The sequence below is a fragment of the Semicossyphus pulcher genome, unplaced genomic scaffold (assembly GCF_022749685.1).
Source record: "Semicossyphus pulcher isolate SPU_LCO1_2020_fin unplaced genomic scaffold, fSemPul1.0.p SCAF_26, whole genome shotgun sequence".
Classification (NCBI taxonomy): Eukaryota; Metazoa; Chordata; class Actinopteri; order Labriformes; family Labridae; genus Semicossyphus; species Semicossyphus pulcher.
Window position 1 is genome coordinate 566,194 of NW_027211700.1, and position 25,124 is coordinate 591,317.

General features: G+C 46.7%; 1 protein-coding gene across 1 annotated transcript; it reads right to left on the bottom strand.

The window, feature by feature from the left end:
- Window positions 1-556: 556 nt before the first annotated feature.
- Window positions 557-25,124, bottom strand: nlk2 (nemo-like kinase, type 2). The gene is made up of 11 exons (XM_069676500.1): window positions 23,540-25,124; window positions 20,310-20,439; window positions 18,934-18,989; window positions 16,309-16,415; window positions 8,872-8,957; window positions 7,341-7,550; window positions 5,810-5,911; window positions 5,530-5,616; window positions 5,015-5,213; window positions 4,724-4,817; window positions 557-3,036 (listed from the first exon to the last, which is right to left on the bottom strand). Exons 1-11 carry the CDS (start codon window positions 23,995-23,997, stop codon window positions 2,982-2,984), a joined length of 1,584 nt encoding a protein of 527 aa, XP_069532601.1. The 5' UTR covers window positions 23,998-25,124; the 3' UTR covers window positions 557-2,981.

Here is a 25,124-nt window from a genome sequence, read left to right on the forward strand (position 1 = left end):
GCTGTGAGAGTCGGACTCTGGTTGTTGGTGAATGAATGTGTGTGTGTGGTGTGCTGTTTGGGTCAGATCGTTGCTCTGCACACACTACAGGAACAAAGCTGTTCAGTCTGTCAGTGTCTGTCGTCATGTGTGGCTCGCTCACATTTTAACATCAGTCAGAGTGGGCCAGGCTTAAAGGGTTCCTGTGTACACGAATCTTAACTTCCAGTGTTCATGGTGTCATTATTTGTTACACACTACGTGCCTTCACATGCCGTCATGATCCTTCGACATATTTCTGTGCGACCAGGTCAGCTTGGGAAACACCTGGAACTATTTCTTTGGTTTTTCAGATCATAAAAACATGGCTGAAGAAGGTGAGGAGTTGTGAACCTGGGCCTTCCTAAAGTACAGCGAGTGACCTGCAGGTGGGGGGGTGAGGATGTGTTCTTGTGTGTGAAACTGCAGATACAGTCAGGGCGAGTGTTGTTTGAAGAAACATTGTTCAGCCTGTTCGCTGACACGTAGACAGGAAGTGTGAGGAGAGAGAGAGAGAGAGAGAGAGAGAGACAGAGAGAGAGAGAGAGAGAGAGAGAGAGAGAGACAGAGAGAGAGAGACAGAGAGAGAGAGAGAGAGACAGAGAGAGAGAGAGAGAGAGAGAGAGAGAGACAGAGAGAGAGAGAGAGAGAGAGAGAGAGAGAGAGAGAGACAGAGAGAGAGAGAGAGAGAGAGAGAGAGGGGGAGACCGAGGGATGGTGGTAAATTAAAGGATGTCTCTCGCTACCAAAATAAGACCCAGATTGTAAATGTTCCTTAAACATGAGAGGCTCCATCAGGCTTCAGAGGTCACCATCAGACTCCATCACCATGTGCCGTGTGGAGAGAGCAGGTGAAGCACAGGTGGAGTGAATCTCTCTCTGAGCACTCTGTTTGTTTGTGACTGTCGGGGGAATAAGGAGGCACACACGTCGACAGCACACATTCCTTCAGAATGACACCATTCGGTCAGGCTGACGGGATGAAGCTGATATTTAGCAGAGGAAGTGTCACGGCTGCCCACAGGAGGCGGCACAGGAGCTCCTCAGTTTGGGCTGAATTATTCTTCATGCAGCATCTTTCATCAAACCTTCGACCAGATTGATTTTTTATAACAGAAATAAATCTGCTGCTTGTCTGTTCAGGTGACCTCTGACCTTTTCCAAAATAAAAGACTTAGAGGTTAAAGATTTAAACACCAGAACAGGTTCAACTTTAACACAAACATAGAGGAGCCTCGTGTATAAACGTCTGCAGAAATACAACATGAATAATTTAAATATGTCGGTTCTTCTTTAGTGAGGTCCCTTTGAACAGCATCAGATATGTTCCAACCAAACTCCATTCAAAAAACGAACACTTTAAACGTTTGCCTCATTTGTCTTTTTGCTTTGCTGTAATAAGAAGTGTGATTATATAGAAGTCTATGAGAACATGTATTTATGAGCTCAGTTAACATTTTGCGTCTTATATTCAGTGTATGGTCTAAATCTCTCAGAAAGCATAAGAGCCAGAGGAGGGTGTTACAGAAACACCTCTGTCTTTACATGTCGTCTGTCCGCTCAGAAACTATCAACATAATGATCAAATCTTGTTTTTACCATTCATACACGAGGCTCCTGATCTTTGGCAAATTAATTACACAAGTTTAAAGATGGCCGAATGTGCCGGGGAACACAGGGGGACATGCCTGTAATAACTTATCTTTATAAATTTAAATATTAATATAAGAGCTTAAAAACTGGGGATCTCTAAAGAGCCTTCAGCCTCTGAACACAGTTACAATCGATTGTCTGAATAAGAATTTGGATTTAATTCACCTGTGCAGAGGTGAAGGTGGGCGTAAGAATACAGAGAGCCTGAATGAGATCAGAGATGTTCCAATGCCTTTTATCTTCCCCTCGCAGTACAAGACTGAAACACATCAGCTGTAATCAGCTGTGTGCTCCTGACTTTAATTATTTATCCAGTTTAAAAAACATGAATAAAAAAATCTAGGAATAAATAAGGATTCTGCACGGAGACCATTTGTTTGTACATGTCTCTCTCTGTGCTGTCTGCTGAAGTGTGTTTGACAAACACTGATTTTCAACATGAAGCTGTTTGACGTACTGATAAAATCTGAGTCAGTTTGTTTTAGAGAGGAGGAGACTTCTGACGATCATTCAGCTAGCATTAAATTCTTGGGTGACAAACTATAAAGAAAAATTCAAATAAAAACAAGCTAGGCTAACGTTAGCACCCTCAGGACCAGCTGTTCGCCCTGAAACGTTGGAGAAACATATTTCTAACGCTGAACTGCTTCAGTCAGTGGAGCTCTGATTAAATTTACATTCTCCATTAGCTCTGCTCTGACGTCGTTAGCCTTCACCAGGTGATAACTGACCTGACATCAGTTCTTCTTCTCTGCTCTAAATCAGTAGTTACCTCTGGCAGCCATTATTCCTCCATGGTGGCAGCACAGAGCAGCTTCCTGTGCGGGATTCTGATTTGGAGCGCAGAAGAAGAAATGATTGTCTTCGACTGATAAATGACAGAATCACGGTCAGTGCGCAGACTGGAGCACCTGTCCATCCTGTGTCTTAGACGAAGGAGGTGTTTCTGACTCTGGTATTGGAACAACTCTAATGTGATTACAGGTTCTTTTAAATAGACATCTTTTTAAAATTTGTATTAATATATATATATAGCAAAAGAAACATACTTCATTTAGATGCAGATCAAACAGGAAGTGATCAGATGGGTTTGTTTCAGACATTCTGGTTTGGTCTACAGAGCTTCAGCCTCGATCATGTGTAACAAACCCCTCTGACCCCCCTCATATAAAACAGCTCTCCGTGGACTCTCCGTGAGTTTGAGCAGACCTGAGGCTGAGTCCTGCTCTCCAGTGAAATGCTACACAGACGACAGAAGACGCTCTTGTTCCCGGTTTAGCAGCCTGTCAGGAGACGACACACAGCAGCAGTTATTCCCACACCAGAGGAGACGGAGGCATCTCGGAGGGCTGAGCCACTGTGGAGCTGAGCGGGGAGGCAGAGGGGGCGGAGTCAGTGTTACTGTATACAAACAGACATACTGTTTACATTATGGAGTCTCAGAAGGGCTATTAAAAAATTACTGAACCAATAAGAAAATAAATAATGAAAGAGTAATACTAATAAGCATTGATTTTAATGTTTTGTATCTATTATTTTTAGAAACATATGTTTTTATTTATTTTCATGCATGTAATGTTGTAAGTCTATTTTTCTGTATATTTAACAAAACAAGAAATTCTATAATTACTCAGCTGTTAAACTGACTTGGGCCGGTCTTTAATGACATGTGAAAATATATATTAATTTTATATAATACAAATATAATAATATAATAAATTATATATTTAAAGAAAACACTTAATTTGGACTTTTTCTTTCATCTACATATTTCTTATATATTTCTGCACATGTTTATTCTCTCATTAATTTCTCTTAAAAATATTTTCTCAGATTTAAAAATAAACTCCTTCATAACTAATATACTGTATTATACTATTATACCATACTCAGCTGTGTGTTATTACAGTATAAACACTCAGCTGTGTGTTATTACAGTATAAACACTCAGCTGTGTGTTATTACAGTATAAACACTGCAGCTGTGTGTTATTACAGTATAAACACTCAGCTGTGTGTTATTACAGTATAAACACTGCAGCTGTGTGTTATTACAGTATAAATACTCAGCTGTGTGTTATTACAGTATAAACACTCAGCTGTGTGTTATTACAGTATAAACACTGCAGCTGTGTGTTATTACAGTATAAACACTCAGCTGTGTGTTATTACAGTATAAACACTGCAGCTGTGTGTTATTACAGTATAAACACTCAGCTGTGTGTTATTACAGTATAAACACTGCAGCTGTGTGTTATTACAGTATAAATACTGCAGCTGTGTGTTATTACAGTATAAACACTCAGCTGTGTGTTATTACAGTATAAATACTGCAGCTGTGTGTTATTACAGTATAAATACTCAGCTGTGTGTTATTACAGTATAAATACTCAGCTGTGGGTTATTACAGTATAAACACTCAGCTGTGTGTTATTACAGTATAAACACTGCAGCTGTGTGTTATTACAGTATAAATACTCAGCTGTGGGTTATTACAGTATAAACACTCAGCTGTGTGTTATTACAGTATAAACACTGCAGCTGTGTGTTATTACAGTATAAACACTGCAGCTGTGGGTTATTACAGTATAAATACTCAGCTGTGTGTTATTACAGTATAAACACTCAGCTGTGTGTTATTACAGTATAAACACTCAGCTGTGTGTTATTACAGTATAAATACTCAGCTGTGTGTTATTACAGTATAAACATTCTAAACACTGCAGCTGTGTGTTATTACAGTATAAACACTCAGCTGTGTGTTATTACAGTATAAACACTCAGCTGTGTGTTATTACAGTATAAACACTCAGCTGTGTGTTATTACAGTATAAACACTCAGCTGTGTGTTATTACAGTATAAACACTCAGCTGTGTGTTATTACAGTATAAACACTGCAGCTGTGTGTTATTACAGTATAAACACTGCAGCTGTGTGTTATTACAGTATAAACACTCAGCTGTGTGTTATTACAGTATAAACACTGCAGCTGTGTGTTATTACAGTATAAATACTCAGCTGTGTGTTATTAAAGTATAAACACTGCAGGTACCTGATGAAGCTCTTGAAAGCGGCTGACTGAGGGTTGATGCAGAGTGGTACTCGACTCCCCTTCTGCTGCTCCAGAATGAACTGATGGATGATCTCTGCAGGGAAACACAGGCGGGCAGCAGAGATTAAGACATAAATTATACCTTGATAGCGCCCCCTGTGGACAAAGCGGTGCATCTTCTCTCTTTGCTGAGTACATATAGCTGTATGTCGTTTCCCCTTCAGACTAAGAAGCTGCTAAACGTCCGTTAAAGAGCAAACAAAAAGCTCAGATCATCAGATAAAGGCTGACCTTTGACCTGTCTCACAGAGCTCAGATTCTTCTCAAAGCCGTCGTCAAACTTGGGGTTGGTGACGGGCTCGAAGTCACTGGTGTAAACACGGCCCGAGGAGGTGGTGTAGCAGCATTTGCACATGCAGGTGTGGTAGCGCAGGCGACCCTCATCCAGGTACGGGTGAGCCAGGGCATCCTTCGCTGAAATCCTCTTTGACTGGAGACACAACACGAAGAAGAAGACGAGATTATTAACTACATGTCACACCCATCTCCTCCTCTGCAGCAGGCTATGTGCCCATGCATACACAGGTATCTGTAGTCCACTTCAGTAAAGATCGTGTCGACCTCTCTTGAACCAGAGTTCGATGTGCACAGTGAACATTTCATTCTTTAATCTAAAGATTATAAGTTCCCCACAGGCTGCCTGTGTACACTGTGTGTTACAGGTGCTTAATTACACCTGGATGACTGAACGGGTTTCATTCATTAAATAAACATGATGCAGAGCTATGTATAGCAGAGTGACTCACCGGATCAAACACCAGCATCCTGCAGAGGAGGTGGACCGCTTCATGGGTCGCCTGGCTAGACAGAGTGTAGAGAACAGGAAGGGAAGGCTGTAGAAGACACACACACACACACACACACACATCAACCATCCTCCCCCGGCCAGTCATCATTAATGTACAGAATACTCAGAATAAAGCTTTATCATTAGAGAACAAGCCCCGCTGCTTTTCTGACACACCCTGGTGCTGTCATCACAAGCGCTCCAGGTGCTGTCAGTAATGCAGAGCACAGGCCACTCACCTGTTTGTGAGGTCCTCTGAGAATGTGAGCTCGAGCTCCTTCACACGCCGTCCTCATCGCCTCCATAGACGGAGTCCCCAGCAGGTCAGTGATCAGATCCAGCTGCAGAGCAGACACAGACAGGCATGACAATTTTTTTTAATTGGATAATTTTGGATATTTCCTTCTGGAATAATAAAGTTATCTTGTCTTGTTTTTGCTCATTTCTTCTTCTTCTTCTTCTTCTTCTTCTTCTTCTTCTTCTTCTTCTTCTTCTTCTTCTTCTTCTTCCAGGACATCTGCTCTTTATGCATCAAAATTAAGCAAACCGTGCACACAGGTTCGGTCCTAAACCAAACTTCATTAACTACACCAAACAATCGTACGTGGAACAAATAAGCAGCGTATACAGACATGTGGGGCTGAATGAGCAGAATATTGAACTCTTTTCAGTCGGCAGGATTTATGACGTCCATCACTGTGTTTCTTAAAAACTGTCAAATTAATTAAATTGTTTGTTAAATAAACACCACACCTGCTGCACGTCCTGTTCAGGCAAAGATTTTAGATTCATCAAGAATTGAGCTCAGTGCAGACAAATGTTTCACTGCAGAAAGTCGCTCAATAAATCTTCATGAAGATGCACAAAGATTTTATCCTCGTGTGAACTATGACACTCAGTCAGGGAGATCGATCTCTGTCAAAAGAAACCACACAGGTCTCTAAGCCCTCTCGATGAAGGACACCAAATCTCTGCACTTTGTGTTCATAACTGAATATTTGACACAAGTTAGAAAGCTGCCGTTACGCACATGGACTCGTGCTGAACGCCTGAATCTGAGTCAAACCATCTGTAAGGCTCACATCTCTGTGCAGCGTAACAAGCTCACAAGGTTGTTGTTGTTAAAGGTGGACATCCTGTACCTGCTCAGGCTTTGTGCTGCTTGGCTTGCTTAGCTTTCACACCTGACTTTCCTCTGACAGTCCGGTAGGTTTAGACAGGTGTGAACAGGTTTGGACAGGTGTAAACAGGTGAGAACAGGTGAGAACAGGTGTGAACAGGTGCAAACAGGTGAGAACAGGGGAGAACAGGTGAGAACACGCACTCAAACTCTGGTGTGGACCAAACAACCGGACCACGGCCCGCTGGAATCAGCCCATTTCCAAAGAAGCCACGGACCGGTTTGATTCAGGTGAGAATATAGACTGACTTAAAGTAGGACCTAATACAGGAAGCAAACCAAAACACAGTGCATTGTGGGTAGTTAACGGATGTTGACACTCACAGAGGAGAGAGACGGACCCTAACCTACAGACTGGAGGCAGAATGTGACATTGTAACAGTTTGGTCTGTTTTGGTTGGTCGGTGTGAAAGCAGCCGGAGAGTCACATGACCAATGATGTCGGGACAGTTCGGCTCAGAGCACCAGCAGTAACTGATCTGACTGGATTTATTTCCTTCACTGTGTATCTCGAGCCTGTTTTCCTCTCAGAGAGACTCAAGCTCTCGCTCTGCTCCCGCCTGCTCCTGTCATCAGAGGTCAAAGGTTACCTGCTGGATGGGACTCTGGGCCTGGAAGAGGATGCGTCGCCCCAGCAGCTCAGCGAAGATGCAGCCCACGGACCAGATATCGATGGAGTTGGAGTAGTGGCGGCTCCCCATGAGGATCTCCGGAGCGCGGTAGTACTGTGTCACCACTTCCTGAGTCATGTGGCGTGACTCGTCCGACTCCTCCACCCGGGCCAGGCCGAAGTCACAGATCTGGAAAACAGCCGGAGCGAGAGGGTTTATTCTGCTCGTCTCTCCTACTCAGAAGGAAACAGCCGCTGTGTGTGTTACTCATCGGCTCAGCAGGCGTTGCATCACGTAGTTTCCCACACATGGACTATAATCGGACGCTCGACGCATTTATTAAAGGGAACTTTGGTATTTTTAACCCCTTGAACTCCACCAGTGCATGCCTTGGTATTTATTCTTGCTGTGATGTCATTCCTTGGAGTTTCTTTAAATGTGTCATATCTGGTAAATGGACTGTACTTATACAGCGCTTTTCTAGTCTTTGCAACCACTCAAAGCTGCTTTTACACTACATATCACATTCACACATTCACTACCTAAAGTGCCCAACTGTCAATCAGATATCACATTCATTTCGAGCAATTTGGGGTTCAGTGTGTTGCCCAAGGACACTTTGACATGTAGCCTAAGGGAGCTGGGGATCGAACCTCCGACCGACTCTTCCGCTGAGCCACAGCCACCCATATATCTGAACTGAAACCTAAACACTGTGTGAGTTACGCTTTAGATGCTCTTGTTTTTATTAAAGATTCTTTTTAACAAGAACGTGAATACCTCGATCTACTGCGACGAGAACGGGCCTGCCCCTCGCCGCCGTTTACATCACATGTAAGATAACGTAATGACATCATCAACAAACGTACAACATGATGAGCCAAAGGCAGAAAAAGAAAAGCTTTCTCAATATTAGATTTAAAGAGGATGACAGACGAAGGTCCTGTTAGGGTTAGGGTTATTTTATGCATCTTTAATGTCAGACATGCACGTGGGAACAGAACCGGGTTACACACACATCAGAAATGTAACTGTTGAAACCTGTTCTATAACTATATATTATTAATAATCACTGATTTAATAGTTAAATTAAATATTTCTAAATTGGTTTTAACAGAACATTTTTTACACTGGAAAATATTGACATGTTAAAATTGTTGTGCAGATATCTCAAGACTTTTTATTTATTCAATTCATTTAATGTTTTTAATCAATTTATTTAGTTATTATTTTACTTATTTATTATGATTCATTCCGTATTATTATTTATATGTTATTTTATTTGTTATTTTATTATTATGGATTTATTAATATATTTTTATAGTTATGTATTATTTGTTCATTTTATTTATTTAATATTTATCATTACCTATTATTGATTTATCTAAAAAAATGTATTTATTAATAATTGTATGTATTTTTTATTTTACTGCAGGACTGTGACACAGGTGTTGTCGTGATGCTCCTCAGGTGTTCAGGTGTCATGATAAGAGCACTTCCTGTTTCTCACCTTGAGCACACAGTTGCTGTTGACCAGGAGGTTTCCAGGTTTGATGTCTCGGTGCAGAATGCCGGCAGAGTGAAGGTACTTCAGTCCTGAAGGAGGCGGAGCATCACAATATCTTACAGACGTATTATTGATCATATTAAATATATTGTGTTAGCGATAATCATTTCCTGTTTGCCACTCCGCCTTTGTTTGATGTATCACATACTGGGTTCAACACTTCCTGCACAGATGTTTCACAATAAAAGCTTCTTTGGACATAATCTTTGAAGCAAGTGTCTTAAAGCTGCATTCTCTCTGATGTCCAGCAGGGGGCGACTCTGGTTATTAAAGAAGTGTGATCCTATAGAAGTCTATGAGAATTTTAGTTTAGTTTGGACAGATGCACACTGCTAACAAAGCTAGTGCTAGCTTTAGCTCGCTCCTCTCCAGATCCACCCTGTCCACTTCTGAATAAAAAACAACATGGCGACGTTAAAAATGCCAAACTTTATGCTTCACATCAACAAACCGAGGGGCAACATGAAGGTAGCTATGTCCACTTCTTATACACAGTCTATGATCTATGAAGGCTTTTATTTTGAAAGACACAGAAGCATCGAGTCCATTACGGTCAAAATTATTTGAGCTACAGATATAGTTTATGTTGTAAGATTTAAAGGAGGTTAGAGGACAGATCAGCTCTACAATGCAGCATGCTGAAGAGGATTTAAGTACTGTTAGTTGTTTCTGCTCTCATTATCTCGTTCTAACTTCACTCTGACGCTCTGATACTCTGACGCTGTGATAGTCTGACGCTCTGATACTCTGACGCTGTGATACTCTGACGCTGTGATAGTCTGACGCTCTGATACTCTGACGCTCTGATACTCTGACGCTCTGATACTCTGACGCTGTGATACTCTGACGCTGTGATACTCTGATACACGCTCTGACGCTCTGATACTCTGACACTGTGATACTCTGACGCTCTGATACTCTGACGCTGTGATACTCTGACGCTGTGATACTCTGATGCTGTGATAATCTGACGCTGTGATACTCTGATACACGCTCTGACGCTCTGATACTCTGACACTGTGATACTCTGACACTGTGATACTCTGACGCTCTGATACTCTGACGCTGTGACGCTGTGATACTCTGACGCTCTGACACTCTGACGCTCTGACGCTCTGACGCTGTGACACTCTGACGCTGTGACACTCTGACGCTCTGATACTCTGACGCTCTGACGCTGTGATACTCTGACGCTCTGATACTCTGACGCTGTGATACTGACACTGTGACAATCTGACGCTCTGATACTCTGACGCTGTGATACTCTGACACTCTGATACTCTGACGCTGTGATACTCTGACGCTCTGATACTCTGACGCTGTGACACTGACACTGTGACAATCTGACGCTGTGATACTCTGACGCTCTGATACTCTGACGCTGTGACACTGACACTGTGACAATCTGACGCTCTGATACTCTGATGCTCTGACGCTCTGATACATGCTCTGACGCTGTGATACGCTGACGCTCTGATACGCTGACGCTCTGACGCTCTGATACATACTCTGACGCTCTGATACTCTGACGCTGTGATAATCTGACGCTGTGATACTCTGACACTGTGATACTCTGACGCTCTGATACTCTGACGCTCTGATACTCTGACGCTCTGATACATGCTGACGCTCTGATACTCTGACGCTCTGATACTCTGACGCTCTGATACATGCTGACGCTCTGATACATGCTGACGCTCTGACACTCTGACGCTCTGATACTCTGATACACGCTCTGACGTTCTGATACTCTGACGCTGTGATACTCTGACGCTGTGATGCGCTGACGCTCTGATACGCTGACGCTCTGATACTCTGACGCTGTGATACTCTGATGCTCTGATACGCTGACGCTTTGATGCTCTGACGCTCTGATACTCTGACGCTGTGACACTGACACTGTGACAATCTGACGCTCTGATGCTCTGATACTCTGATGCTCTGACGCTCTGATACATGCTCTGACGCTGTGATACGCTGACGCTCTGATACGCTGACGCTCTGACGCTCTGATACATACTCTGACGCTCTGATACTCTGACGCTGTGATAATCTGACGCTGTGATACTCTGATACACGCTCTGACGCTGTGATACTCTGACGCTGTGATACTCTGACGCTGTGATACTCTGATACACGCTCTGACGCTCTGATACTCTGACGCTCTGATACTCTGACGCTGTGACGCTGTGATACTCTGACGCTCTGATACTCTGACGCTGTGATACTCTGACGCTCTGATACTCTGACGCTCTGATACTCTGACGCTCTGATGCTGTGATACTCTGACGCTGTGACGCTGTGATACTCTGACGCTCTGATACTCTGACGCTGTGATACTCTGACGCTCTGATACTCTGACGCTGTGATACTCTGACGCTCTGATACTCTGACGCTGTGACACTGACACTGTGACAATCTGACGTTCTGATACTCTGACGCTGTGATACTCTGATGCTCTGATACGCTGACGCTCTGATGCTCTGACGCTCTGATACTCTGACGCTGTGACGCTGTGATACTCTGACGCTGTGACGCTGTGATACTCTGACGCTGTGATACTCTGACGCTGTGATACTCTGACGCTCTGATACTCTGACGCTCTGATACTCTGACGCTGTGACGCTGTGATACTCTGACGCTGTGACGCTGTGATACTCTGACGCTGTGATACTCTGACGCTCTGATACTCTGACGCTGTGATACTCTGATACTCTGACGCTCTGATACTCTGACGCTCTGATACTCTGACGCTGTGACACTGACACTGTGACAGTCTGACGTTCTGATACTCTGACGCTGTGATACTCTGATGCTCTGATACGCTGACGCTCTGATGCTCTGACGCTCTGATACTCTGACGCTGTGATACTCTGACGCTCTGATACTCTGACGCTCTGATACTCTGACGCTGTGATACTCTGACGCTGTGACACTGACACTGTGACAATCTGACGCTCTGATACGCTGACGCTCTGATGCTCTGACGCTCTGATACTCTGACGCTGTGATGCTCTGACGCTCTGATGCTCTGATACACTGACGCTGTGATACTCTGACGCTCTGATACTCTGACGCTGTGATACTCTGACGCTCTGATACTCTGACGCTGTGATACTCTGATACACGCTCTGACGCTCTGATACTCTGACGCTGTGATACTCTGACGCTGTGATACTCTGATACACGCTCTGACGCTCTGATACTCTGACGCTCTGACACTCTGATACTCTGATACTCTGACGCTCTGATGCTCTGACACTGTGATACTCTGACGCTCTGACGCTCTGACACTCTGATACACGCTCTGACGCTCTGATACTCTGACGTTGTGACGCTGTGATACTCTGACGCTCCGACGCTCTGATACTCTGACGCTGTGATACTCTGACGCTGTGATACTCTGACGCTCTGATACTCTGACGCTCTGATACTCTGACGCTCTGATGCTGTGATACTCTGACGCTGTGATACTCTGACGCTCTGATACTCTGACGCTGTGATACTCTGATACTCTGACGCTCTGACGCTGTGACACTGACACTGTGACAATCTGACGCTCTGACGCTGTGATACTCTGATGCTCTGATACGCTGACGCTCTGATACTCTGACGCTGTGATACTCTGACGCTCTGATACTCTGACGCTCTGATACTCTGACGCTGTGACACTGACACTGTGACAATCTGACGCTCTGATACGCTGACGCTCTGATGCTCTGACGCTCTGATACTCTGATACTCTGACGCTCTGATACTCTGATGCTGTGATACTCTGACGCTGTGATACTCTGATACACGCTCTGACGCTCTGATACGCTGACACTGTGATACGCTGACACTGTGATACGCTGACGCTCTGATACGCTGACGCTCTGATACGCTGACGCTGTGATACTCTGACGCTCTGATACTCTGACGCTGTGATACTCTGATACACGCTCTGACGCTCTGATACGCTGACACTGTGATACGCTGACACTGTGATACGCTGACGCTCTGATACGCTGACGCTCTGATACGCTGACGCTCTGATACTCTGACGCTGTGATACTCTGACGCTCTGATACTCTGACGCTCTGATACTCTGACGCTCTGATGCTGTGATACTCTGACGCTCTGATACTCTGACGCTGTGACATTCTGACGCTGTGATACTCTGACGCTCTGATACTCTGATGCTGTGACACTGACACTGTGACAATCTGACGCTCTGATACGCTGACGCTCTGATACTCTGACGCTGTGATACTCTGACGCTGTGATACTCTGACGCTGTGATACTCTAATACACGCTCTGACGCTCTGATACGCTGACGCTCTGATACGCTGACGCTCTGATACGCTGACACTGTGATACTCTGACACTCTGATACTCTGACGCTCTGATACTCTGACGCTGTGATACTCTGACGCTGTGATACTCTGATACACGCTCTGACGCTCTGATACTCTGACGCTGTGATACTCTGACGCTGTGATACTCTGACGCTGTGATACTCTGATACACGCTCTGACGCTCTGATACGCTGACACTGTGATACGCTGACACTGTGATACTCTGACGCTCTGATACTCTGACGCTGTGATGCTGTGATACTCTGACGCTCTGATACTCTGACGCTGTGATACTCTGACGCTCTGATACTCTGACGCTCTGATACTCTGACGCTGTGACACTCTGACGCTGTGATACTCTGACGCTCTGATACTCTGACGCTGTGACACTCTGACGCTGTGATACTCTGACGCTCTGATACTCTGACGCTGTGATACTCTAATACACGCTCTGACGCTGTGATACTCTGACGCTGTGATACTCTGACGCTGTGATACTCTGATACACGCTCTGACGCTCTGATACTCTGACACTGTGATACTCTGACGCTCTGATACTCTGACACTGTGATACTCTGACGCTCTGATACTCTGACGCTCTGATACTCTGACGCTCTGATACATGCTGACGCTCTGATACATGCTGACGCTCTGACACTCTGACGCTCTGATACTCTGATACACGCTCTGACGTTCTGATACTCTGACGCTGTGATACTCTGACGCTGTGATGCGCTGACGCTCTGATACGCTGACGCTCTGATACACTGACGCTCTGATGCTCTGATACTCTGATGCTCTGATACGCTGACGCTCTGATGCTCTGATGCTCTGACGCTCTGATACTCTGACGCTGTGATACTCTGACGCTCTGATACTCTGACGCTGTGATACTCTGACGCTGTGACACTGACACTGTGACAATCTGACGCTCTGATACGCTGACGCTCTGATGCTCTGACACTGTGATACTCTGACGTTGTGACGCTGTGATACTCTGACGCTGTGATACTCTGATACACGCTCTGACGCTCTGATACTCTGACGCTCTGACACTCTGATACTCTGACGCTCTGATACTCTGACACTGTGATACTCTGACGCTCTGATACTCTGATACACGCTCTGACGCTCTGATACTCTGACACTGTGATACTCTGACGTTGTGACGCTGTGATACTCTGACGCTCCGACGCTCTGATACTCTGACGCTGTGATACTCTGACGCTGTGATACTCTAACGCTCTGATACTCTGACGCTCTGATACTCTGACGCTCTGATACTCTGACGCTGTGATACTCTGATACTCTGACGCTCTGACGCTGTGACACTGACACTGTGACAATCTGACGCTCTGACGCTGTGATACTCTGACGCTGTGATACTCTGATGCTCTGATACGCTGACGCTCTGATGCTCTGATACTCTGACGCTCTGATACTCTGACGCTCTGATACTCTGATACTCTGAAGCTGTGATAGTCTGACGCTGTGATACTCTGATACACGCTCTGACGCTCTGATACTCTGACGCTCTGATACTCTGACGCTGTGATACTCTGATACACGCTCTGACGCTCTGATACTCTGACGCTCTGATACTCTGACGCTCTGATACTCTGACGCTGTGATACTCTGATACACGCTCTGACGCTCTGATACGCTGACACTGTGATACGCTGACACTGTGATACGCTGACGCTCTGATACGCTGACGCTCTGATACTCTGACGCTGTGATACTCTGACGCTGTGACACTCTGACGCTGTGATACTCTGATACACGCTCTGACGCTCTGATACGCTGACGCTCTGATGCGCTGACGCTCTGATGCGCTGACGCTCTGATGCTCTGATGCTCTGATACTCTGATGCTCTGATGCGCTGACGCTCTGATGCGCTGACGCTCTGATGCGCTGACGCTCTGATGCACTGACGCTCTGATGCTCTGACGCTCTGATACTCTGATGCTCTGATACGCTGACGCTCTGATGCTCTGATACTCTGACGCTCTGATACTCTGACGCTCTGATACTCTGACGCTGTGATACTCTGACGCTGTGACACTGACACTGTGACAATCTGACGCTCTGATACGCTGACGCTCTGATGCTCTGACGCTCTGACGCTGTGATACTCTGACGCTGTGACACTGACACTGTGACAATCTGACGCTCTGACGCGCTGACGCGCTGACGCGCTGACGCGCTGACGCTCTGACACGCTGACGCTCTGACGCTCTGATACTCTGACGCTGTGATACTCTGACGCTGTGATACTCTGATACACGCTCTGACGCTCTGATACTCTGACGCTCTGATACTCTGACGCTGTGATACTCTGATACACGCTCTGACGCTCTGACGCTCTGATACTCTGACGCTCTGATACTCTGATACACGCTCTGACGCTCTGATACTCTGACACTGTGATACTCTGACGCTCTGATACTCTGATACTCTGACGCTCTGATACTCTGATACACGCTCTGACGCTCTGATACTCTGACGTTGTGACGCTCTGATACTCTGACGCTCTGATACTCTGATACACGCTCCGACGCTCTGATACTCTGACGCTGTGATACTCTGACGCTGTGATACTCTAACGCTCTGATACTCTGACGCTCTGATACTCTGATACTCTGACGCTCTGATGCTGTGATACTCTGACGCTGTGACGCTCTGATACTCTGACGCTGTGATACTCTGATACTGTGACGCTCTGACGCTGTGACACTGACACTGTGACAATCTGACGCTCTGACGCTGTGATACTCTGACGCTGTGATACTCTGATGCTCTGATACGCTGACGCTCTGATGCTCTGATACTCTGACGCTGTGATACTCTGACGCTGTGATACTCTGACGCTGTGATACTCTGACGCTCTGATACTCTGACGCTGTGATACTCTGACGTTCTGATACTCTGACGCTGTGATGCTCTGACGCTCTGATGCTCTGGCACTCACAAAGCTAAACAAACACACTCAGCACCTTTCTGCCGTTTCACTGAGAACGTCTTCAAACAGACCAACGTACCTCGTAGAATCTGATAGAGGAAAACTTTGGCGTGGTCGGAGCTCAGAGGCTGCGGAGAGACGATGATCTTATGGAGGTCACTTTGCATCAGTTCAGTCACCACATAACTGACCAACAGGAAGTTAAGGGTAGGAACAAAGACATTTAAGAGCACAAACAGGAAAACCCAGTGATGACCGTTAAAGGACAGTTTGAGCTCCTATAATTGCCAGTAGATTGAACCTGTAGCTCAAACAAATCAATCAACACCAACCCTGACTAGTTCAATGCGCAGCATTTTACTCAAGCTGCGATGCTGACACAGTTTCTGTCCTTTTGATGCGTGTTACACAAAGTTTATCGAGCTTTCTCTTATAATTTGAACTTTCTTCAGCCAGGATTAATATTTCAGATTTCCAAGCCAGCACTCAGAAACCTCGCGGTTCTTCACTGCAGGCGTTCAGTCCATCGATCAGGAGCGCCTCGCTTTAACATCCCGCTGGCTGTGGCCCGCGCTCTCAGCACACAGTTTGGTTGCGTTTGCTGTCTGCTCCAAACACGCGTTAAGATCAATTCATATTTAGAAATTCTGGATTTTATATTTTGACAGACAGAACAGGAATAATAGTCTGGAAACACAAACCAGACTTTTCCTGACTGCGTAGGCCCTGTGATGTTAACATCAGTGTTACCATCTGACTTGATTTGAGGACCCTGGGTCACATGACATGGACGCTACTGAAAAAAACATGACATAAAAATATTAATATAAAATATGAGCAGAGATTAAATCCAGTGTAATATATTTTTCTCTGATAGCAGACAACACCACGTCTACTGACTGACAGTTCGACAACATTTTCCTCACTCTCTTATTTCCATCTGTATCCACTAAAGGAAACATCTTAAATCCCTCACAGTCACTCTGAAGCTTCGTCTGAGCACACGTTCATAAAGACTCTGATGTAAACAGATATCTGGTCAGGCAGAAACAGCATGAACACCGATACGTTCCCTCTGCACAGCTTCAACTCTGCTTCTGTCTGCCGTTTGGTGACATCGTGCTGTGAAGTGTTTCAGGTCATAGTCTGGATGTTTTGTTTGAAGAGCTTTTGGTCTTTGAGTCTCTGAAGCTTTCACCTGCAGGTCGCCTACACCAACATCCCTGCACAGTTTAAATCTGTCCACAGAGGGACGCCGCTCTGTTCTCTGTGTGCATAATGAAGCACGCTTAATAAAACTAATTGCAGTACAGCCTTTCAAAGGACCCCGGTGAGCAGAGAGCTCAGAGTCAGCAGGAAACCTCGGCTGTGGAGGGAAAACCGCCTGGAAGAGGGTGAGAGACTAAAACCTGATCATCCTCCTGCAGACAGCCTGTGCATCAGACTGATTAACACCTGATGCACAGTGAACTACTCTCAGTATTATAATCAAGACAGGAAGCTGCACCTTCATGCTGTTAGCTCGGATCAGTACCAGGATTTCTCTGATGGACACCAACTACGAGCGTTCTGTCTCAGCTGTGGAGCGCCTGTCCGTCTGTCTCCGCTGAGTGGCAGCTTCACTGTATCTACGAGTCACACGTGGGCTGAGATCTGTCTCACTACAGCGCTATGAAGCCACAACAAACAGATGTTACTGAGATTTAATGACAATAAACAGGCTGAGAGGATGCTGAGAGAACTACATCAGGAGGCAGGTCTGTAAACAGGCTGAGCTCATGCTCTGTCAGGTCTGTCTGTGAGACGACAAGAACACGACTTTAAAAGGACTGTTTTTTGAATGGAGTTTGGTTTAAATGTTTCTGATGTAATCTCAGGCTTTTGTAAAACAATGACACAAACTTATCACTCGAACTGAGTTCTTTCATCTCGGCTTTTCTCAACACAAAGTCCTGCTGTTAGTTTGATCATGTGAAACGCGCAGGTTCCTGTCGCGTGGACCGGTCGCACCGAGCAACTTCTTGTCTATTCAACTCTTTGGATTAACTTCGAACGTTTGTTTATATCGTCACGTTAACAACATGCTGTGCTTTAGGTGTGAACACCTTTAAACAGGTAGAAGAAGCTCAAATGTCAGGGCCGGGGGGGGGTTACATTTGTAAGGCTGAAAGAACAAATAAAGTTTTAAAAAATCCAAATCAACGTCTCTACAGGACACTTGTTTTCGTGCTGTGGGCAGCATGAGGACACTAAATCTAATGTGCTGTTATTTATAGAGACTGCAGAATCAAAAGAAAAGAACCTGCCGGGCCGACAGTTAAAGAGAGGAGAGCTTCACGTGAACTCGTGTTCCTCGGTTATCTCTTTACTGGCACGCTGCTGGAGCTGTGTGTGTTTAACCTTTACATGTAAGTTTACTTGTCTTTATAAATCTTTAATGTGTTATATGGACACTTCCTGTGTGTGTGTGTGTGTGTGTGTGTGTGTGTGTGTGTGTGTGTGTGTGTGTGTGTGTGTGTGTGTGTGTGTGTGTGTGTGAGTGTGTGTGAGTCATTTGGACTGGGCCCAGAAGCTCAAACTCTAAAAGAGGATCTGAGGAGGTAAGAAGGATTTTAGACAGATGACTGTCCGTGGGCAGACGGCTTCCTTTTATAGTCCTGCATCAACACGATCGATAAGCGAAGCGATCGATGGCAAAGGATACATTTCTTCAAAGTAGTCGATGTGTGGAGGCTGCAGTATGTCCAGAGCAGAGAGCACCTGGGGAGAGAGAGTTTCCAGGTGAACAGCAGGTGATCACAGAACATTCACACTCACACACTTCTCTCTCCTGACTCTGCTTCAGCACAGCAGACCGACATCGATCAGCCTGTTAAAGACGTACATGTAGGAGAACATGACAGCCAAACCCTCTCTGTCACCCCCTGCTGCCTGGCTGCAGTATAGCTCATAAGCCCCGCCTCCTCCATGTTAACAGATGGGACATGAGTCAAACTATAAAATCTAAATACACCTCAAATACATTTTATATTATAGTTAGTTCTTATCATGCTTTATGTCCAAGTGTTCATTTTTCTGACAAGTTTACTTTAATTAGTTATTTGAGGCTATAAAAAGGGGGTGTGGCCTCATGATTGACAGCTCCTGCAGCGTTCTGTTCCCAAGTAGCAGAGTAGAGGAGGAACGGCGAGAGGAGGTGGAGACGCATCGGCCATCTTTAAATGTAGTCAGTGTGACAGCCAAAGAAATCTGTAGTCTTCTTGTCATTAGCCTTGCTAACAGCGCTAACGTAACTCACACTATAGGAACTGACAGTGTAGCTGCTCTCAGTTACTCTGTGCTGTAACCGTCAGAGGGGTCATGGAGACGACTGAGGACACTTCAGTGGATGTTTATCTTCAGGTGATTCCAGGAAACATGCAAAAAAAAAAACCTATAAACATTATGAACTGAGGATAAACCAACTCAGCATTAGTCCTGCCATCTGTTCCTGACCTTCTGCAGGGTCGGGCATCCCAACTCAAGACAATAAAACTACCACGAATAAAAACAGCCACGTTGGTCTGTCATTACTGGCTCAACCTGCTGTAAGCGAAGGTGTAAAACCTCCACTACACATTAGACTACACACTAACTGAGCCGGGATAGGACGGTGTGTCTGTCTCAGGTGGAACACGATCAGTCCAGCTTGTTCGTCAGGTTCAGAGAGACTAAATCACCATGTCTGAACATCCAGAGAGTTCTGCAGAACTAAAGTCTGTTTGTTATCGGACCCACAATCCTCTGAGCCTTCGACGATCCGTCACATGGTTTGTGTCTAAAGAAACCAGTCTTTCCACAGTATTCAAGTTTTCTGTAACTGACGGCGACGATGTACGAGCCAGAGGGTCAAAGTTCAAGGTGCTTAGTTTTTGTTATATTTCATTATGAATGATATTTCTACTTCCTCTCTTAAAGTGGTCGTGTAAACATGATGCTACACACAAGAACAAACAACCTGCACACACAACACACAGAGCAGAGCGACCTCCACATACACAAGGTGTGAAGGTGTGACGGTTCATTGAAATGTGTACTCACATTTTCATGTTTGAAGAAGCAGAGCATCTTCAGCTCCCGGAACACCCTCTTGCAGGAAACGAGGTTTTGGAAGACATTGGGCATCTTTTTGAGGGCGACTCGCTTCCCGTCTCTGGGGTCTGTCACCGACCTGGTGAGGAGGAAACACAGGGGGAGGAGCGGTGAGGAACACGCACGACTCGCCTTAGCTTCCGGTCTTTATGTATTTAACATGTTTCTAAACTACAGTGACAGTGGGGGTCAGAGCAGGGACACACTGAAGGAAGACTGCAGGTCTGAGATCAGTGAGATCTGAGATCAGTGAGATCCAAGATCGCTCGCAATCCAACTGTTATAAGCTGACACGACTTCAGAAGTATTCACTAACAGAGACGAGGCGGCGGCTCATTCTGCCGCTCCACGAGTGAAACAGTGAGCCTCCATGTGATGAACGTTACAGCTTCTGTCCTCTTCAACACTCGGATGTCCTCGTTGTCATGGTTCAGGTGTTGTTGTGATGTTTACAGGGCAGGAGGGGTCAGTTACTCACTGCTCCTCTTGAATCTGTGAACCTCTGCTGTCTTTTCTCTGTGGTAGGAAACGCAGCATCTCAGCGCTAAGCATTCTGATATTCTCTGTGACACTCAAGTTCATTCTTTAAATGATGTGTTCACTATTTATTTATCATCACAACACTTTCACTAATCATTATTCTCAAATCTCCACACAGCTGAGAGCGCCGACATGATGTAGGGCCCTGTGGTCGGGGCCCTGTGGTCGGGGGCCCTGTGGTCGGGGGCCCTGCTGCCGGACGACTGTTCGGGGGGAACCCTGTAGCTGCTCATGTGATGTCACAGTTAATAATGAAGACACCTCTGAGATCATATTTGGGTTAAAACCAACATAAGGACTTTGATGCACAGACTCAGGATCCCCAGAGGCTGACTCCTAATCGTGTGACGACCTTCCTGGTGATTAGTCGAAGAGTCCGAGTGCAGGAATGCAGAGATCAGAGCCTCGTGAGGAACTCAGCAGGTGTAAGTAAGACGATTCCAGCTCTCCCCACAGCAGCCCTGTGCAGCGTAACCTTCAGTGAACCTCTCAAATAGGATCAGAGCCGGCAGACAGATGGCAGCGGACTAAGATCCAAGCTTTCAGGACAACACAGAGCTCCAAACACCGCTAAGAAGCTCTCCAACCAGCACACGCCACGAGCTGTGACGGTGTGACGAGCCGCTTCCTGTAATGTCGGACGTGTTATTGTTCTGGAATCACTTTCTCCAACATGTGATCCTTTATTAGAGTCACAGAGGCCAAACGTTCACCTGACGACACACAAGTTACACATGAAGCACACACTGGGTTAAACACACACACAAACGTCTGCTCCTGAAGGAGTCCAGTCTGACATCACAGTTTACCAGCGGGGACGTTACGGTCAGAGAGGTACAGGTACAGGAGGCACACGCCTCTGATGCCGGCTCAGAGGAGGAACGACTTCGCCCCATCATTCAGCCTCTGTGTGTTTTACAAAGCAGACCGAACGCATCAGAGGCGTAATAATCCCGCCTTGAGCTGCGGAGTGTGTTTGTTTGGAACCAGACTTTAAATGTTCTGAAAAATATATCATCTTATTAAAACTCCATCGTCTATAGGGCTCATCCTCAGAGGGTCGGGGCTGCAGCCGATCCCAGGTGACGTTAAATGAGAGGTGGGGTTACACCTGGACAGGTCACCTGTCAATCACAGGGCTGACTCACAGAGACAGACAACCTTTCACGCACCCAGAAAACGCAGCAGCGTATCACAAGTGTTACATTACTACAGAATGATTAGCGTAAAGTTCCTCAGGGAATATATTCAGTTATATTCTACATTTAACAAACACTGACATCATGGCCGCCTGTGTGGCTCCACAAACATGGCTGTGACCAGGAAGTAGCTGGTGACATCACGCGGCATCACCTTCAGAGGAGCTGTTTTTACATGAGACACACAGACAGCGTCACAGCATCCTTCACAAACAGACCCGCAGGAAGACGTCACAGCATCATCCTCCTCCAAACATCCAGGTGTGCCAATCAGCTCCCACGTTTCACTTTCAGGCTCTGAACTCTCAAAGCACAAGATTCCACGTGAACATCACACTGACAGATGACGACAGGATGAGACAGACACTGAAGGGATAACTTTGACAGTGACATCAGATCCCGCGCACATCCAGACCAACAACGTTTCTGCTGCGACTTCCGTCTAACTGAAGCAGCTCGCACAACTTTACAACAGCCACCAAAAAGGTTGACACTCTGAATATAGAGCACAGCATGCTCCGGAAACAAGTATCAGCAGGCCTCGTGTGAGCAGGAAAAACAGTCTGTGAGAGCAGAAGCAGAGGGAGCACAATCCACTGTAACACCAGCCCGGCGCCCATCGGCTTCATCTGGTGATCATCTTCTATTAACAGACATCTGCATGCTAACAGCTAACAGTCTCCTCTCTGACGTCGTCTCTCAGCTCAAACTCCAAGTTTCTGATCGGGCTATAAACACTGCAGCGCACGGAAAAGGAAGTCTTAACAGGAAGTCCTTTATCTCTAACCGCTGGTTACACCGGAAGCCTGAACAGTTGTCCGTCACTCCCAGAGGATACATCATCATCGTCAGACGGACGGTAGCTGATGGGTCTTAGACTGACTCAAATGAGCAGGTCAGGATCTGTTAGCCCGTCACATCATCAGATCATCTGGGCCGAACATCGGTACCGACCCCTCTGCTCTGATCTCAGGGACGAGTGAAGGGTTAGGGTTAGGGTCCGTGTCCACATGAGAGCAGGAAACACTGATACAAGCATCTTCATGTAGACCAACATATTCTGACTTACAGTCCAAACTACGTATGGATCCTACATGTCCCATAATGCTACTTGGCAGTCGCTTTCATCAGACACTTCCTGCATGTTTTACACTGTTCTAATGCAGCCCGTTTTGTTCTGGAGCCCTTAAACTCACTTCATCTCACAGAAACTGAAAGGAGCTTTGGTTCATCTTTTTCACGCTGCTGGTGGAGATGTGAGAAAGTAAACTGACAGCTTCCGCTCAAACCTGACGATCCACGCGTGTTTTAAACTCTACAGGGAGACTTTAGACTGGAAACACTTAGACACACAACAGGGCCGTGCGTGGCTGGCAGTTACAGTGGGCTAAAGTGCATGGACTCTGGTGCTGTTAAATAGATGTAGTGCAGTGAACCTACCAGACAACCCCAAACGCTCCGTATCCGATGGGTCTGTCGGGCTCTATATCGAGCTGCTGCTGCTGGAGGTGTTGCTGCTGATGGTGGGGGTGGTGGTGGTGGTGAGCTTTGACAGCAGCGGCGGCTTGAACCTGTGCGGGAGCCGCGGCCGCCGCCGGCCCGGGGGCTTGCCCGGGGGCCGGAGAGGGGAAGTAGGGCTGCTGCTGGCCGGGGTTGAGCATCACCGCCGCAGCAGCCGCCGTGGAGCCGTGCTGCTGGACCGTGTGCACGGCGGCGGCGGAGCCCGGGTGCTGCAGGTGATGCTGGCCCGCGTGGTGGTGGTGGTGCATGTGGGGGGGCTGGAGGTGTTGCAGCTGGTGGTGGTGATGCGGGTGATGGGCAGCCACTGCTGAGGAGCCACCGTTATAAGCAGCCATCATTTTTGAAACATTTGTAGCTGCTGTGCCGCAAAGAGCCATAAAATGATGCTGAAAGCGTCTGAAAGTGACGAGAATGGCGACCAGGCGGCAGCACGAGCACTACAGAGACATGTACACACAGGGCTGCTCTCTAAACGGTCCAACAGCTACTCTGGGTCTGCGGGGAGTCCCTCCTTATCATAATGCCAACCAGGATCTGACCCACTTCCTCTAAATTAATGTCCCTGCCTGCTCACCGTCAGGCTGCTGCAGCGGAAATCATATCATGAGCGCGTGCAGCAGGAACAGTGCAGCCACCAACAATGAGAATCAAAACAGTGAGTAGAAAACAACCCGCTCCCCCCTCGGTGAATCAACGTGTTTGGCCCTAGATGTCCCTCATGATGGAGGTGCCCCCTCCCTCCTGGTGCGCTTCAGTCAGATCTACAGCCTGTCACATGGGGGGGCAAGCATTCATCTTTTAACTGAGTCCAAGTTTGCCTCGCGCTCTGCTCCGGCTCCGGGGCTCCACACGGCATCGACCCCCCCACACTGAGTGCAGACAGCCTCCCTGTAATCTCCGGGCCGTGATTAACGCTGCTGATCCGGTGCAGAGGAGGTGTTTCCCAGCCCAGGCCACAACACAGCAGCGCGCGCAGGCAGGCAGGCCCAGGCCTCGGCCGTCCACCTCACTCACATATTATTACACCGAGACACCGAGCCGCGCGCCCGCACACAAACCCCCATCAGCCGGACACACACGAAGCTTCCAGCATGACTCAAAACAAGACAAATCCTCGGGCACACAACTTATTTCCCCCATCGACAGCAGCCCGGCGCTCGGCGTGAGTCCCCCCGTCCTCCCGCGCGGAGGCTCGATCACACTGCGGGGAAAGTGAATCCTGTTAGTGCGGGATCAGTCGTCCTGCTGCTGCCAGGAGCTGGACAGGAGACGGCAGTGTTCAGCTGACAGCTCGCAGCTAATCTGTGTCCGTGTTCCCCCAAATCAAAACACAAGTCCTTCCGTCCGCGTCGCCGAGTGTCGGTGAGCCCGCTGCAGGGGAGGAGGACGCTCCCCCGGCTGAACCGCTACTCTCTGGGCCCGCGAGGCTCCGGGAGAGCCGCTGACATGATAAAAGTATCGGTCACACGGTAACTACGATGAACAGTTGCTCCAACATGGTGAA

Excerpts from the sequence above, each read along its gene's own strand:
- nlk2 (XM_069676500.1), bottom strand. The coding sequence starts at position 23,997 with ATGGCTCTTTGCGGCACAGCAGCTACAAATGTTTCAAAAATGATGGCT. Across the intron at positions 20,440-23,539 it reads GGAGCGTTTGGGGTTGTCTG|GTCGGTGACAGACCCCAGAG; the intron begins GTAGGTTCACTG and ends CCTCCTCACCAG. Across the intron at positions 8,958-16,308 it reads CCTCTATCAGATTCTACGAG|GACTGAAGTACCTTCACTCT; the intron begins GTACGTTGGTCT and ends CGCCTCCTTCAG.